This window comes from Canis lupus, chromosome 4, assembly GCF_011100685.1.
Source record: "Canis lupus familiaris isolate Mischka breed German Shepherd chromosome 4, alternate assembly UU_Cfam_GSD_1.0, whole genome shotgun sequence".
NCBI lineage: Eukaryota > Metazoa > Chordata > Mammalia > Carnivora > Canidae > Canis > Canis lupus.
This window is the reverse complement of record NC_049225.1, coordinates 3,263,102-3,281,848: the sequence shown is the minus strand read 5'-3', so window position 1 is coordinate 3,281,848 and position 18,747 is coordinate 3,263,102. Positions and strand designations below refer to the sequence as shown.

The 18,747-nt window shown below is 35.9% G+C and overlaps 1 protein-coding gene across 5 annotated transcripts in view; it reads left to right on the top strand.

The window, feature by feature from the left end:
* Positions 1–18,747, top strand: part of RYR2 (ryanodine receptor 2) — a 726,942-nt gene that overhangs the window by 188,815 nt on the left and 519,380 nt on the right. For all 5 annotated transcript variants that reach the window (XM_038533815.1, XM_038533818.1, XM_038533817.1 and 2 more), the window contains exon 2: positions 1,911–2,030. In XM_038533815.1, the coding sequence (XP_038389743.1) occupies positions 1,911–2,030 (120 nt within the window). The remainder of the gene's footprint in view (positions 1–1,910; positions 2,031–18,747) is intronic.

The window sequence follows — 18,747 nt, the reverse complement described above, 5'->3', positions numbered from 1 at the left end:
ATGTATGATCAGCCCTCTCTATGATCAACAAGTTGCCTTGAGCCTCATTGTCCTCATCTATATAAATGTGGATCATCTTTATGTCATGAGATGCTGTGAAGAATAAATCAGTTAATGGCAGGGCTGACATACACTATACTACTTGGTAAATATGATGTACCTCCTCTTCTTTTGGGACTTCCTATTATTCTTGTCTGTCCTGTACCTTTCTATTTTCTCTTCTTCTCATTCTCAAACTGTCTTTAATGAGTCCATTAAAGTAATTATTTACTAAATGGTATTTAGATGGTCTCCAACATCCAGAGGAGCCCATTTTACCCAAGAGTACAGTTTCCATGCTAGACTTAGTTCCAGAGGGTGAGTGAGACAAGATAGTAAAAGACTGTGGGGACTTGGTAAGGCATTGAGCACATCAGCACAAATCAGTTCTTTGTTATTATACTGCGTATTTGGAAGACAAAATATATCTTTGATTTTGCCGATTATATAAGCAACAACACACTGCATTATTTTTGTTATAGCCATGCTGAGCATGAATTAATATTCAGATATACTTATTATATGAAAATAATGCTTTTTTTTAGCAGATGACTTTTTAAATATAACAATCGAATGTTCACTGGAAATTAATGAGCACCTGGAGGAATAGTTGGGAGGTGATTATTAAAAGATTGAACTTCGCCTGTGACTGGTACTCTAAGCCAGCTATTAGGTGTTGCTGCACTATACAGGAAATAAAGCAAATACATAGGATTATAAAGGTTTTAAATGCAAATTGGAGCTGTACTTTTCCATTTGATACAGCATATTCTTTGGGTTAATCCAAAAGACTTTTTTCCTTTTGAATTTTTAATCACGTCTCATTATCCCTCCTCTGTTCTTCCATGAAGAGGGTCTTTTAGGATATACTTGCTTGTCTCTTTCCTCTCCAATTCTGATTAAATAGGTCAGTGTATATATTTGTTCTTTCACTTCTTTGTGAAGTGTCCTGTTTCTTTGCATTTGGAATGTCAAAATACAGGTGGTTAGACTTTTTAGGCAGTTGCTACTTAGAATTTGTTCCATTGAAATATTTTTGACAGTGTTAGCTCCTATTTATTGTCTGTTTAGCGTCCTTTGCATGTCAGTTCCTGTGTGACTCATTTATCTTATCATCTTAGAGATTCAGTACTTGTCTAGGGTCTTCTAACCTGTGGATGGCAGAGCTGGAATGGCAATCCAGCTATTGCTGATTCTCAAGTCTATGCTTTTTGCAATCTTCATGCTGTCTACACAGAGTCCTCTTACTTATCGTCTCTTCCCTTGTATAACTTGCTTAGTTAGTTGGAAACCAGTGTGGATTTCACAAGACTGAACTGGCAAATCATCTCTCTGAATGTTTTTAAGCAACCGAGTGTCATTTCAAATGTGGAGGAGTGGCCAAGTGTGGATGAATGGAGATGGTTTTTTGGGTCTATTTGATTGCAGATGTTCTGTTATTGACCTGTTCCTGTGCTGGTTTTGGATCAGTGTGTGTGTGCCTGCTGTTGGAACCTTTGCTCTTTTTGATGATACTTGATGTCAGGCAGTTACTCGGTAATTCTGATGATTAAACCCGTGTGTGAGAGTGCTAACATGGAGATTCTATATTTTACTGTACCTTGTGTGGATTGCCTCTGGGGACCAGTAATGATAGTGAGAAAACTGTTGACTGCCTGAATGGCAATCACCTCTTTCACCCCTCCTTCCACTCAGTTACCTTTTTTACAGAAAAAAGTTCTCGAGGGATTGAGACTGTTTTTTTTTTTTTTTGAAAGTTGTTACATTTTTCTCTGATTTTTTAATATGCACTAAAATAATAGTCTTGTAGATCTGATACAGGCTGTCTAGTTTTGTCAGAGCTCACTTTTTATTTTTCTCCCCCTCTGCAGGATGATGAAGTGGTTCTGCAGTGTACCGCAACCATCCACAAAGAACAACAGAAGCTGTGTTTGGCAGCAGAAGGCTTTGGCAACAGACTTTGTTTCTTGGAGTCCACTTCAAATTCCAAGGTGGGATAAAGCCTTTTGAGGTTATTCAAATATTTGGGTTTTATGGGTGGTATTGAAGTTACTTTGGGCACTCTGTTATTGTCCATGGAATAGATAAATTAAAGGGGATGTGGAAAATGTGCTTACCATTCATTAAGAAAATTTCTAGTTGAGCCACCATTTTTTTAAAGATTTTATTTATTAGAGAGAGAGAGAGAGAGAGAGAGAGAGAGAGAGAGAGAAAGCACTTATGCAAGAGCAGGGAGAGGCAAAGGGAGAGGGAGAAGCAAACTCTTGGCTGAGCAGGCAGCTCGATCTGGGGGCTTGATCCTAGGACCTGGGATCATGACCTGAGCTTCATGAAGGCAGACGCTTAACCGACTGAGCCACCCACGTGCCCCCCAAGTCCATACTTGTTGCAAGTAGGTCAGATGAGATTGTTGACAAGAATTAGACAAAGCCTTTGCACCCATGGTGTTTCTATTCTAGTGTAAATGTAAACAAGTGAATAAACGGTGTTATTTTAGAACTAAGGACTATGGAGAAAACAGAGTAATAGGGTGTAGAATGATGGGACAAGGACTCACTCTTTCACAAAGGGCATTTGGGGACAGCTTTCTGAGACAGTGACATTTGAGCAATCTGGAATGAATTGAGTGAGCAGTGCTGAGTACTCTGGGACATTTTAAAGAGAAGCCAGGTAATACAGAGGCCTCTAGTTAGGAAGAGGAGATCTCAACCAGGCCTAGTCATCAAAGGCCTTCCAGGCCAAAGCCGGAAGTTGAGGTTTCTCTCTAAGATGAAGGGAGATCATTAGAGCAGGAGAGTGGTGCAATTTGACTTAGATGTGGCAAAGATCATCTTGGCTCTTATGTGATTGGAGGATGTTGAGAGAGCAAGCATGGAAGTAAGGAATTGGAAGTCTGGATGGGAGCTGCTGGTTCTTTGGAATAGAGTGATGGTAGGGAATTGGGGGGGATTGAGAACATGCCTTGGGGATATACACGATATGCTGAAAGCTCAGACTGGAATAAAGGAAAGAGGAAAACTTCTCACGGATAGCAAGTCAACTGGAAACCAGTCAATGTAGTTATCTTTTGTGAAATATTTATTGGTCTACAGAGTTCTTTGATAGTCTCATATGGCTGTTGCAGTAAGAGTATGCATAATTCTCACTGTCAAATTCACTTGACAGGGGACTTGGGGACTTAACAGAGGCCAGCTACTATGCCTAAAATGCTTAATGTGACTCGAAGCCATGATGTTAGCAATGGTTTTTCACATTTATACCTTGGCCTTTTGGCTTCAGATCCCCCGATCCTTTCCTTTATACCACAGTATTTCTTTGGTTAGTCTGTGAAACAATACTAAGCAATGTATACATATGATTCATTTATTATACTAATTCAATGCCAAGTAACATGATTAACATTGTAATAGAGGGTGGCAAAACATTATGCATTTTATAGCCCTGCTTAGATTTATTTGTAATTCGACAAGTGTTTATTGAGCATTCTGTTTGTACAAATTATTGTGATAGGTGTCGGTTGTGAAAAGTAGTCTTCTTAAGAAGAAAACGTTAAGCATTTTAACATTTAGCACATTCCTTGTGGTTTCTGATATTCTTTAGTGGCCTGAATCAGGCACACTATTTAGCTAGCTGTTTTTTTTTTTTTTAGATTTTAATATTTATTCATGATATATATATATAATGAGAGGGGGGGGAGGGGTGGAGTGCAGAGGTAGAAACAGGCTCCATGCAGGTAGCCCGATGTGGGACTTGATCCCAGGACTCCAGGATCATGCCCTGGGCTGAAGGCAGTTGCTAGACCACCGAGCCACCCGGGAATCCCAGCTAGCTGGTTTTTGATTTTCACATTATGTTGAATGCTCTACTGGCTATTGTTCTCTTGTTCCTTTAATGTAAGAGGTGGTTTCCAATACAAAGAATGAATGCTCCTGATTTGTAGTAGGCACATCATGTGGCAATCAAGACACTGATTAGGGCGAGACATCCATTTAAGCTAGTTACTTCCAAGAAGGGATACTCTTGGTTCTTGTTGTTAGCTGATGATGATCTAGGGAATTTTGACCACTTTTGTTGTCATCCTATTTTATTCTTTTCTAGTCTTTGAAAATTTGCATATAGGATGAGATACTGAGATTGTTTATTAAGCATAGAATCAATAGCAGTTGAAGTCCAGTAAACCTATTGAACTTTTTTTTGTAAGTTCTTTTTTTTTTTTTTTTTAATTTATTTATGATAGTCACAGAGAGAGAGAGAGAGAGAGAGAGGCAGAGACATAGGCAGAGGGAGAAGCAGGCTCCATGCACCGGGAGCCCGATGTGGGATTCGATCCCGGGTCTCCAGGATCGCGCCCTGGGCCAAAGGCAGGCGCCAAACCGCTGTGCCACCCAGGGATCCCTTTTTTTGTAAGTTCTTACAACCTAAGTATACTCTTACTTGAAAACCCCCTACTATGTCATTTCCTTTTTTGTATTTCCATTTGCCTTTGTCTCTGTGCTAGATATCCTTCCTGTACGTCTCTGCTGGCTGAAATGCAGCTTGCCCTTCAAAGCCTATTTCAAACATGAGCCCCTCTTCTGGGTTGCTTTTTTCCCAAGTTCCCGGTGTCCTATTATCTGCAGTTCTTAAGTGCTTTGTTTATACTTATGTTGCCAGTTTAATTCTGTATAATATCCTCACCACCTTTTTGTGTGAATATATACATATGTATGTTCTCAGATACATACACCAGCTTCTGAATTCCCTGAGGACCAGAGCATATTTCATTTATTTTCTTATCTCTTACTGCTTAGTACCAAGAACAGTGCCTTGAACCTAGTAAGTCATCCACAAAATTTAGTGGATCATTAAGTCTGAAGTGACTACTAGTCTTAGCCCAATTATATTTTCATAAACTTTTATTTTTCTATAATTATAAGGAATCAAAACTCTGGATCTCAGTTTAAAATATATAAGCCTGGATACAGGTGTGTTTCATGCAGAAATATCTGGATTTTTCACTGGTGGAAAATGAGAGATGGCCTTTCCCTCCTCCTCTCAAGTTTATCTCCTGCATTTATTAAAAAGGTGGAGAGAACAAAATTATTGTTGGCAGTGAGTAGTCAGTCATTGTAAACTATATACATGTTCCTGGAAATGATCCCAGAAATATCTTAAGCTACAGAATCTTTTAATCAAAGGCAGGACTGACTTTCTCTGAAGACCGTTTCATCCTCTTGGGACATCTACTCATGCTGATTTCTGCCTAAAAGAGGATGGTTCATAACTCCAACATATGTTTTTCTGCAAAACTTGCAAACATCAAATCTGATGATGTTTTTCAGTTAGTCATTTGTAAATTATAATCATGGATATTTATTGTGTATTCTTTATATGAGTGACACTTCATTTTCTATATTTTACGATTGAGAAGTTAGGCTTTTGCTCTTAGGAATCTAGTCACTTTCTGGCAGACTCACCCTGTTATCATTAAAAGTTTGAGAGGAAATAAGTTATATATTCATCTCTGTGAATCTTTACATAAAAGCAGGCAGAACTCAAAAGACAGCAGAACCCCATATACACAGAAAACATAATATCTAGAATAAACTAGATGACATGTTATCACCACACATAATGTTGGAATGTTTATTGCAGGAAGTGGAGGAAAGGTAACATGGTTTTTGTCATGTCCAAAATTCGGTTACAAGTTGTCAAGGAGGACGGGGTGGGGGTGGGGACAATGTAGAAAGAGCAACTGAAACCAGGAGGGGATGAAGGAGACATGGTAATGATGAACCAGTATTTCTGGAGCAGCCTTGGCCTATGACATTTTGAAATGAACCTGTTAAAGCCCACATCTAGATAAGTCTTACTTTGAGGAGAAATGTTTAAGAACTTAGTATGGATTGAGTGGGACAAGGGATAGAGAAGTATCAGGTAAAAGGGAGGAAGGGAAACAGAGCCAACAGATCTCATAAAAGAATAGTTGTGTTTTGAATATGGTGAAAACAGAACAAGTTACTCTAGAGCCATGTAGCTACAGAAGCTATACTGACCTACCCTCCTCTTCTTCCAGTTTATCTGTTATTCTGATACATCTTTATTGCTTGTAGACATAATTCTGTTCTTGGTTGGTGTGTCTCTTTTTTATTTTATATAAATATATATTTATGTATACTGTACATATATATATTACATATATAATTATTGTGTATATATGTTATATACATATGATTCTATAATATATAAAACCATTATATACATATACAATTATATAAGTTATATATAATTTATATGTGTAACATATATTTTACATACTTTATATAATTATCATATACATGTATACATATACTACATATAAAACCACTATGTATATATATATAATTATATGTAATTATGTGTGATTAATGTATAAGAATGAGCAGAGTAATCTAATTAACATTTATTTACATAATTATTTGCAGTTATCTTTTATACATAATTTATCTATTTTTATGTAATTTTATATGTCAAAGAGAACAAGGAGAGTAATAATATTTATAGATAATACAGGTTCTCCAGACTTAAAGCTGTTACATGATGTTCCAAAATGAGTTAAAAGAAATTAAAAAAAGAGAGCTTCTCTGGGGAACTGTGTAGATTATAAACTCAGAAATAAGGTGAGTAGAGAAGAGAAAGATTTGAAAAGAATTGAAAGATAATAGGACAGAATTGTAAATCCTGGAGAGATTACCTTTAGAAATGGAGACTGAACTAGGAAGGACACAAGAGTATGTAAACCCATGTGTAATGCTTAGGAATAATAGAAAATGGAAAAGTGAAAACCTGTAAAGAATCTTTACAGCAATTCCCTTCACCCAAAGCATGGTATGTGGCTATTGAGAAAAAGAAAATCATATCCTGCAAGGTAACACACACAGTTGGAAGAGACCGATCAGGGATAAAATCAGACTTAGATATGGTAACAGTGGTGGAATTATCAGACCAGGAATTGAAAAACAGCTATGGTAAATAGGCTAAAAGCTCCAGTTCATAAAATAAACAGCCTGCAAGAACAGATGGGCAATGTAAGCAAAGATGGAATTCAAAGAGAGAAAAAAAATGCTGGAGAACAGAAACACTGACAGAATTAAGAATGCCTTTGATGGGCTTATTATTAGACTGGACTCAGCTGAGCAAAGATTCTGAGTTTGAGTATATCTCCATAGAAACCTCGAAAACTGAAAAGCAAAGAAAACATTAAAAAAGATTGGATAAAATAGAAGAAAAAAACAAAACAGGACCTAATATTTAAGAACTGAAGGACAACTATGAAAGAGCTCTAGAACCATGAAGAAAGGAATAGAAGAAATATTTGAAACAGTAGAGTGAGAATTTCTTCAAGTTAATGTCCAACATCTAACCACAAATCCAGGAAGTTAAGACCTCACCAAGAAGAATGAGTGCAAAAATCCCACTACATGTAGGCATATCATTTTCAAGGTACAGAAAATTAAAGATAAAAAAATACTGAAAGAAGCTGGAGTGGGAAGGGGCGGCAGCAGGGAAACACCTTGCCTATAAAAGAGCAAAGATAAGATTACATCCTACTTTTTAGAAAGCATGGAAGCAAGAAGAGAGTGAAATAATTAAAATGTTGGGAGGGGAAAATTATTAACCTAGAATTCTGTATCCTACAAAAGTGCCCTTTAAGAGTGAAGGAGAAATGACTTTCTCAGACAAAAATTGAAGAAATTAGTTGCCAGTAGACTTGCCTTACAAGAAATGTTGGAGAAAGATCCTCAGCAAGAGGGAAGTTCAGAAACTTGAATTTACATAAAGGAATGAAGAAAGCATTGGTGAAGGTAAAATTAGAATTAAAAAATTTTTCTTATTCTTAATTGACATAATGTAAAAGTTTGCTCAGAGTAATAACAGCAACGCTGTATTTGCCTATGTATGCTTATGTGTAAGTGAAAGGAATAACAGCAATTCTACAAAGGATGAGAGGGATGAATTAGGATTATTTTATTATAAGGTGCATCCACTATCCATGGAATATGAGTATACTGTTATTTGAAAGTAGACTTGGATTAGTTGTAAATGTATATTACAGACTCTGAGAAAAGAACTTTTAAAAAGTAATATATATATATATACATATATGTGAAGAAACAAGGGAAAATGAAATCATATAAAATGTTCAATTAAAGCCACTAAAGGCAGAAAAAGAGTGGATGACAAAAGTGGAAACAAAGAATAAGGGCAAAAACAGAAAACAGAAACAAATATAGTAGATCTTAATCCACTTAAATCAATAATTACTTTGAACATCAGTGGTTGAAATGTACCAATTAAAAGAAATTGTCAGAGTGGATCAAACATGATACCCAACTATTTCTTGCCTATAGGAAACTCCCCTCAAACATAAAGACACATAGGTTAAAAGCAAATGGATGGAGAAAGATATATCATGCTAACAATAATTAAAAAAAAAAAAAAGGAATAGCAGGCTTCAAGGTAAGGAAAGTTATTGGTGATAAAGAAGGGCATTACATGGTTATGAAGGAATCGGTTCTCATAACAATCCTTAACATATATGTGCCTAACGGCAGAGCATCAAAGCATGTGAGGCAAAAACTGATAGAACTACAAGGAAAAATAAATGAATCCAGTGTCTCAGTTGGAGACTTCAACACCACTTTATCAGAAATGGGGAGGAAATTAGTAAGGGCATAGATGAACTACACAACACTATGAATCAACTGAATATAATGGGCATGTATGGTTTATTTCATCCAGCAATAGCAGAATACACATTTTGCACAAGCTCATATGGACACATTCATCAAAATACACCATATTCTGGGTCATAACATACAACTTAACACATTTAAAAGAACAGAAATCATACAATATATCTGACCTCAGAGGTCAGATATATTGTATCATACAATATCTGGCCTCAGACAGCAATTGATTTAAAATAGAAAGGTGCGGCGTGCCTGGGTAGTTGAGTTGGTTAAGTGTCTGCCTTCAGCTCAGGTCATGATCCTCAGCTCATGTCCTGATCCTCAGCTCAGGTCATGATCCTCAGCTCAGGGTCCTGAGATCGAGCTGTGTCAGGCTCCCTGCTTGATGGGAAGTCTGCTTCTCCCTCTGCCTCTGCTCCTTTCCCCTACTCATGTGCTTGCTTTCTCTCACTCTCTCCTGCTCTCTTGCATAAATAAAATCTTTAAAAAAAAATAGAAAGGTAGAAAATGTCAAAATACTTGGAGATTTAGTAACACACTTTTAAATAACACATGGCTAAAAATATTTTGAACTAAATGAAAATGAAAACACCACTTATCAAAATTTGTGGGATGCACCAAAAGCAGTGTTTAGGGGGGAAATTCAAAGTACCAAGGGGATCAATTAAAAAAGAGGAAGAGGGCAGCCCTGGGCGCCCAGCGGTTTTGTGCCGCCTTCAGCCTGGGGTGTGGTCCTGGAGACTCGGGATCGAGTCCCACATCAGGCTCCCTGCATGGAGCCTGCTTCTCCTTCTGCCTGTGTCTCTGCCTCTCTCTCTCTCTCTCTCTCTCTCTCTCTCTGTGTCTGTCATGCATAAATAAATAAAATCTTAAAAAAAATAAAAAATAAAGAGGAAGATCTAAAGTCAATAATGTAAACTTCCACCTTGGAAACCAGAAAGAGAAGAACTAAATAAATTGAAAGTAAGCGGAAGAAAGGAAACAACAACAACAAAAAAATTAGAGCAGAAATCAATGAAATAGCAGAAAATCAACCAAAAAAAGCTATTTCACTGAAAAAATCAATAAATTTGATGACAAACTTCTAGCAAGGCTAATTAAGGAAAAAAGAATACAAATTACTAATATCAGAAATAAGATGGGACACCTGGGTGGCTTGACAGTTGAGCATCTACCTTCAGCTCATGGTGTGATCCCGGAGTCCCGGGATCGAGTCCCGCATTGGGCTCCCTGTGTGGAGCCTGCTTCTCCCTCTGCCTATGTCTCTGCGCCCCCCCCCCCCCGTGTCTCTTATTAATAAGTAAATAAAATCTTAAAAAAAAAGAAATGAGACATCACTATAGATTCCACAAACAGTATATAGATAATAAAGCAATATTATAAATCTGTGCCCATGAATTTTATAAACTAAGGTGAAATGGACCAATTCCTTGAAAATCACAATCTGCCAGAACTCACACAAGAAGAAATAAACATTCTGAATAACCTTATAGGTAGTAAATTGAATCAACAATTAATAACTTTCCATACTAAAAGCAGCAGGCCCAGTTGGATTTACTCATCAATTCTATTGAACATTTAAAGAGGAAATTATATGGGTTAATTCTAATCTCTTTCAGAAGATAAAAGCAAAAGAAATAGTTAACTCATTCTCTGAGGCCAACATTACTCTAAAAATCAAAACCTGACAAATACATTATAAGAAAAAAAAGTGCAGACTAAAACCTCTCATAAACGTAAATGTAAACAAAATTATTAACAAGTTGAATCCAGCAGTGTAGAAAAAGAATTATATACCTTGATCACATAGGATTTATTATCCCAGATAAGCAAGGCTGGTTCAGATTCAAAAATCAACCCCTATAGTCTATCACATCAACTGAGAAAAGAGGAAAAAGATCATACCATCATATTACTAGGTACAGAAGTAGCATTTGACAAAGCCCAGCACTCATTCCTGATAAAAACTCTCAGTAAACTAGGAAAAGAAGGGAAATTTCTCAGCTTCTTGAAAAGTATAGAACTTCTTGAAAAGTATAGAAAACCTACAGCTCACATTTTTTTAAATTTATTTATTCATAAGAGACATACACAGAGAGAGGCAGAGACATAGGCAGAGTTAGAAGCAGGCTCCCTGGGATCATGCCTTGAGCTTAAGGCAGACACTCAACCACTGAGCCACCAGCCACCCAGGTGCCCCATACAGCTCATATCTTAATAGTGAGAAGCTTAAAGCTCTGCTGCTAAGATCAGCAACAAGCCAAATATGTCTGCTCTCACCATTGATTTTCAATATTATGCTGGAAGTCCTGGCTAATGCAAGGACTAGATAAGAAAGAAAAGGGCCACCTGGGTGGCTTAATCAGTTGAATATCTGCCTTTAGCTCAGGTCAGGATCCCAGGGTCCTGGGATTGAGCCCTGCATTGGGTTCCCTGCTCAGTGCAGAACCTACTTCTCCATCTGCTACTCTCTCTGCTCTTGCTCATCTTTCTCTCTCTCTCTCTTTCTCTCTCAGATAAACAAAGAAAACCTTAAAGATATGGAGAAATAAATGGCATACAGATGGAGAAGGGAGAAATAAAACTGTTTGCAGATGACTTGCTCATCTGTGTAGAAAACCTGAATCAACTAAAAACTAAATAAGCAATTATAGCAAGGTTGCAGGATACAACATTAATATACAAAAGTCAATTGCATTCCTAAGAACCAGCAATGAACAACTAAAATTTGAAATTTAAAACACAATACCATTTATCTTAGAATGCAAAAAAAAATACTTAGGTATAAACTTAGAAAATATTATAAGATGTATAACATAAGAACAGTAAAACTCAGGTGATAGATATCAAAGAAGAACTAAATAAATGGAGAGATATTCTATGTTCATGAATAGGAAGACTCAGTATTTTCAAAATGTCATGTTGGACTTGATCTATAGATTTAATGCAATTCCTATCAAAATCCCAGCAGGTTATTTTGAAGATATTGACAAATGGTTTTTGAAGTCTATTTGGAGCACCCAAAGACCCCAAATGGCATGATGTTAAAGGAGAAAACGTTTTAAAGCTACAGTATTAAAAATAGTATTGGTGAAAGAAAATACCAGTAGATCAGTGGAACAAAATAGAGGGTCTAGAAAGAGATTCACAAAAATAGTCAACTTATTATTGTCAAAGGAACAAAAAAATAATGGAGCAAAGGTAGTCTTTCCAATAAGTGGTACTGGAATGATTGGACATCTTAATGAAGATAAAAGAATCTAGGTAGACATTAATCTCTTCACAAAAATTAACTCAGAATGGACTGCAGTCTTTAAAAAGCAAAGCTAAAATACTAGAAAATAGCATAGTAAAAAACCTAGGTAATGTTGGGTATGGTGATGACTTTTTAAATATAACACCAAAAGTACAACTTATGAAAGAATAAATTGGCAAGCTGGACTTCATTAAAATTAGAAATCTGTGCTCTGAGGAAGACAATGTCCAAGGAATGAGACAATGAGCCTAAATGGGGGAAAAACTTACAAAAAAAGACATTTGAAAAATGACTGTTAGCCAAAATATTGAAAGAACTCTTTCTTACAACCCAAAAGTAAGAAAAACAGACAGATTAACAAATGGGCCAAAGACCTTAACAAGTGCTTCACCGAAGAAGATATCCACATGACAAATAAGCACATGAAGAAAATGCTGCACCTGGTCATCAGGGGAGTGCAAATGAAAACAAATGGCTAGATTCTGACACCAGATGCTGGCAGGATGTGTGGAGCAACAGGAATTCTCATTTATGGTTGGTGAGGATGGAGAATGGTTCATCCACTTTGGAAGATTGTTTGGTGGTTTCTTACAAAACGAAATATATTTTTGTCATGATCCAGTGATTGTGCTCCTTGCTACTTACCCAAAGGATTTGAAAACTTAGTTCCACACAATAACTAGCACATGGATGTTTATGGAAGCTTTATTCATAATTGTCAAAACTTGAAAGCAAGTTTTGGAAGCAATCAAGATATCCTTCAGTAAATAAATGGATTAATAAAGTGTAGTATATACAGATGATGGAATATTATTCATCACTAAAAAGAAATGAACTATCAAGTCACAAAAGGACATGGAGAAAATTTAAATACATACTACTGAGTGAAAGAGGCCAACCTGAAAAGGCTATGAACTGTATGATTCCTGCTATATGACATGTTGGAACAGAAAAAACTAGAGACAGTGAAAAGATCAGTGGTTGCCAAGGATTAGGGAAGACAGGAAAGACTTTATTTTTTTTTAATTTTATTTATTTATTTATTATAGTCACAGAGAGAGAGAGAGAGGCAGAGACACAGGCAGAGGGAGAAGCAGGCTCCATGCACCCAGAGCCCGACGTGGGATTCGATCCCGGGTCTCCAGGATCTTGCCCTGGGCCAAAGGCAGGTGCCAAACTGCTGCGCCACCCAGGGATCCCCGGGAAGACAGGAAAGATGAATAGATGGAACATGGAGGATATTTATTTATTTATTAAAGATTTTATTTATTTATTCATGACACACACACACACACACACACACACACACAGAGGCAGAGACACAGGCAGAGGGAAAAACAGGCTCCATGTAGGTAGCCCTACGTGGGACTAGGTCCTGAGTTTCCAGGTTCACGCCCTGGGCTGATGGCGGCGCTAAACCGCTGAGCCACCTGGGCTGCCCAGGATTTTTAGAACAGCAAATCTATTCATTATGATAACGATGGATGCTTGTCATTATATATTTGTCAAAATTCATAAGGTGTATAGCACTAAGAATAGACCCTAATGCAAACTATGGACTTTGGGCAATCAGATGCATCAATGTAGATTCATCTGTCATAACAAATGTACCACTATGGTTGGGGATATTAATAATGGGGAAGACTGAAGATGTGCAGGCGGAGAGTGTATGGGAAAATCTCTGAACCTTCCATGCATTTTTGCTGTGAATCTAAATCTGTTAAAACTAGTCTATTTATGGGAGCCACCTGGGTAGCTCAGTTAGTTAGCATGTCTGTCTCTTGATCTCAGCTCAGGTCTTGATCTCAGGGTTGTGAGTTCAAGTCTCATGTTGGGCTCCATGCTGGGCATGGACCCTACTTAGGGAAAAAAGAAAAAAAAATCTATTCATAAAAAAGAACAACAGAACATGTTAAAAGAACGTTTAATGTACTTATAATCAAAGACCTTGGGAAGAATACCAAAGCTCAGGAATATTTGCTTGAAACTACACATTTAACATGCATAATGCATACCTTGGAAAACCTTCGTCTTAACTGGCTGAGACACATATTCTAATAAAGTATATTCATTAAAAGTAAAGAAAATAATTTGTTGAATCCAGACAAAAAGGTAAGTCACTTTTAATGGAAAGGAGGTCATGTTGTCATCAGATTTTATAACACCAATGCTTTATGCCAAGTGAAAATGTAGTAATAAGAAACTCAAGGAAAGGAAATCTGAGTCAAGGATTCCAGCCAAACTGAGTTTTCATTTAAAAACCATAAACAAAAAAAAAACAAAACAAAAAAAAAAAAACAAAAAAACAAAACAACAAAAAAATAAAAATAAAAACCATAAACAAACTATTGAGAATGTGAAAAAATCTAGGGATATTGTGTCCGTGACACCTTCTTTAGGAATTTATTGGAGAATAAGCTCCAGTAGAGACTCTGGCAGGAGGACTTGGTTGGGAACAAGCAATGTGCATTCAAGTTGTTAAGAGTTACGATGATTTTGAAGGAGAGAGCATCACGTGTAGTGGGTCCATGCTTAACACTGTGAAGTTGGTAAACTACCAAAAATGGGAGAAAAATGTGGAGACTTTACCGAAATTATATTAAACTTTTATATAAATAACTCTAAGTGGACTTGACTGACCATTTGAAATATGAAGAATTTAAGATGATAAGATTAACAAAACCAAATGTGACATTTTATCTACTAAAACAGATGAAGAAAGTATAGATAAAAGGATGGGCAAGAGTATACTAAGAAACACAAATAAAAATAAAGTGGGTTTCACAAACTCATTACTGAATAAAGTATAATCCACACCAAAAGCCTTGGAAAGAGACAAGGATATCTAATACATTTAAGGGGTATATACTTCTCAATGAAGATTAAGTAGGCATATGCACCCAATAACAGAAACCACTTCCATAAACCAGAAACTATAGATGACAAGAGAATAGAGAACACATTAATAGGAGATATAACACACTTCAAGTAGAAAAAATAAGTAACCTGCTAGTATAAAAGGTCAGTGAGGTCAACCTTATTAAGACCTGTCAAAATCTGAACCTCAGAGAGGATACATTTTTAAAACATTCACATAAAACATTAATGTCACCATATTTTAGGTCTCACACACACACAACACAGTAAATTCCAAAGAGCAGCAATAATATAAACATAACTCTAAAGAAGTAAAACTAGAAATTATTTTTTCCCTAAAAAGCCAAAACCCTATGAAAGTCCCTTTTACATAAAAATTAAAAAGTCCTGCTATTAAATAAGCGTTGAGTGAACATAGAAGTATCAAACAAAAGTGAAGAATTCCTTAAAAGTCATGAGAATGAATACAAAATGCTGTGGCATATGTGGGACACAGCTAAGGAAGTTATGAGAATAGAGATTTTAGCATTCAGTGTCTAGATCAATAAAAATGAGAAAAAATAACAAAGTAAAAGAAAGCAACAGGATGGAATTAACAAAGTAAAAAGGAAATAGATGAGTTAATTTAAAGATTGGTTCTTTGAAAAAAAAATCAATTGGTTTACCTATTGATTTGATTTGATTCACCAAATCCAATCAAGAAGAGAGCACAAATATTCAAATATTAAAAGTTTCATAAAAGTAGGAGAGGAATAATGATAGAAACAGGAAATTAAATCATAAGAGATCATTTGCTCAATTATGCAAGTGGATTTGAAAATCTTCAGAAAAATGAATACGTTTCTAGACAAAATTAAATTTACCACAGAAAGTCTAAACAGGCTAATTGTCAGATAAATCAGTAAAAGACTTTTCTGATGAGGTACAGCAGTGTCAAATGACACCTACTTAGGTATATTATTTAAACTATTCCAAAACATCAGAAAATAAAGAAAACCTCCAAATTTATTTCATCAAGTAAGGTATAAAATGGATTCTAAAATTTTAAGGTATTTTGGAAAATTATTAATCAGTTTCACTTATGAATATTGACAAATACGAAGTAATTTTTTTTTAAAAGAAACCTAGTGTCTGATTAAAACATACATCATGACCAAGTGGTTTATTCCAGGAATCTGAGAATGGCTATATAGCAAAAAATATATAATTAATAATATTCTTCATATTAGTAGCACTAAGGAGAAAAATCCTTTTGACATTTCTGAAGACAAGGAAAAATTTTGTCTGTTGACAAAATTCAGAGTCTATGTTTTAGAAATTAATAAGAAATAGAAATTGGTGGGTAGCTCACTAACATTATTTTACAAACAGGCTTCAATTGAAAAATCAACACTTTATGTACAGGAGAATACTCATCAGAATTAGGTGTATGTTAAAGAAGGATATTCAGTATCTGTTGTGCATGTGTTCGTTGGAGCTTGAGCCAATGTATTTAGGCAGAGATTTAAGTTTGCATTTGAAGAGATAGTTGCAGATGATTTGATGATATACCTAAGAATTCCAAGAAAATTAGTGGAAAAACTATTGCAAAATGAATTATGAGAGAAATATATAAAAGAGCTGGTTATAAAATGAAGGTGTCCAAGCCTTCATGTACATTAACTAGTTAGAAAGTATATTGAAGCATACCCATGTATGAAATGATACTTGGCGTGCCCTTACACACATACATGTGTACAAATTTAAGTGTATATTAAGTTAGAAAGAGAATCAGTAATAGTCTTAGGTCATTCACTTGTCAATTGCCATAAAGCCTCCCAAAAAAGAAACTTCATTAAAAAAAAAATTCTTGGTCAACGATCTTATTGCTACAGGCATAGTTTTCTGGTGTTACTCTTTGTGGACTCAGGACAGAGATAATAAGAATTTTTAAGATCTGTTTCAGCCTAACACTTCGGTGATCCTGTATTTTTAAGACTGGTCCATATCCACTGCATGTATAAAACGGCATGTATAAATCAACATGTTGATTTTTACCAGGTTTCCAAAAAGGAAATTGAGGCTTGTCGATAGAACAATATCAAGTGCTCTCTCTTCATTTCTTTCAATTTTTATGGCATCATTTTTAAAAAAATAAATTTATTTTTTATTGGTGTTCAATTTACCAACATACAGAATAACACCCAGTGCTCATCCCGTCAAGTGCCCCCCTCAGTGCCCGTCACCCATTCCCCCCCACCCCCCCGCCCTCCTCCCCTTCCACCACCCCTAGTTCCTTTCCCAGAGTTAGGAGTCTTTATGTTCTGTCTCCCTTTCTGATATTTCCCACACATTTCTTCTCCCTTCCCTTATATTCCCTTTCACTATTATTTATATTCCCCAAATGAATGAGAACATACACTGTCCTTCTCCGATTGACTTACTTCACTCAGCATAATACCCTCCAGTTTTTATGGCATCATTTTGATTAAAAGTATTTTTTCCCTTAATGGAACATGATAGAGCAATATTTTATCTTCAGTGACTTCTCATTTCAGGATATTATTCACCACTATAAATAATGCATTAGGATATTAATGATGCATAATAGTTGTGATATTCCAGATGAACTGTTCTTCTTATTCAAGTGAGAATTTTTGAATAATAAAAATGTCAGTATAAAATAAATGCTGGATGATATAAGGAAGATTCACTTTAAAAATAAAGTTTATGAAATATTTTAGACAACCGATGGTGGTTTCTCAGTGTGTCCTCCAAAAATTTATTGAAGTAATAAAATATAATTATAAGAGAATAAATACTAACATTATTGTTGTTTTGTTCTATTTATTGTAATTTTCACAGAATTTTATTTTGGGCAAAAGGGAGGAAAAAGGCCAATGTGTTTGGGAAAGAACGCAAGTGACTAGTAGCTATGTTTGTTTTCCAAAATCCTTGTGTCTTAGTTATATAATTATTTCTTTGCCATAACTTTAAGAGGAAAACAAAGGAGATGGTAAATGTGGCAGAAAGGAAACATCCTAATTTTGAATATCCAATCTACAAAGAATCAGCTATCACATACTTACGTAAAGTTCTGCTAAAGCAGAAGCATCATAAGGAAATGCCTAACAATTTTTGGCTGATTATTTATGGCCAGAGTGGAATTATTTGTTAACTTATAATTTGTAAGCTGTGTGGAAATGATTATTTTTAGTGTCTTACAAATAGATGATGCCGTTACCTAGTCAGGAAAGAGTAGTGATAGAAAAAGACAAAGATGACATAATTGAAATCCTCAAGTAGGAAGCATTTTTTGGGACACTTGAATAATACCCCAACAATAGATTGTCTTATGAGCTAAAGACTCATTCTTGGGATATTTTATGGACTTTAAAGAATTCTCATTAGAGTAAAAAATGAGCTTTTGATTCCCATTATGTTTCTTGAAATAAAAACTCGAGAAAACATTGAAATCTAAGACTGGAACACAATCTCAAATATGGGAGAGATATCTGCTAGTTATAAGGTGTATTAAACTAGTTGGAAAAACCTACCTGGAGTTCACCTCTGACATACATGGGTTCACCTCAAACACCGTAGAAAGGTTGGCAGACACTTGAGTCCACCTAACCAACTTATCTGCTTTTGCCCAAGGGACTATGCTAACAAAGAAAGTGAACAGCAGTGTGTTGTCCCCTCCAGTAACTCCATCACAATTCACATTCCTGCAAAATGCCTTGGATGTTGGTAGGTTTGAAGCTGGTGATGACCTGTTGCATTCTGGAAACTTTAGTCCACACAAATAAAGTACCTAAGGCCTATGCAGAGCGAGTAGCAGCATTGGTGGAAGCACAGGCAAGGACTTATGACTTTGATGATGGT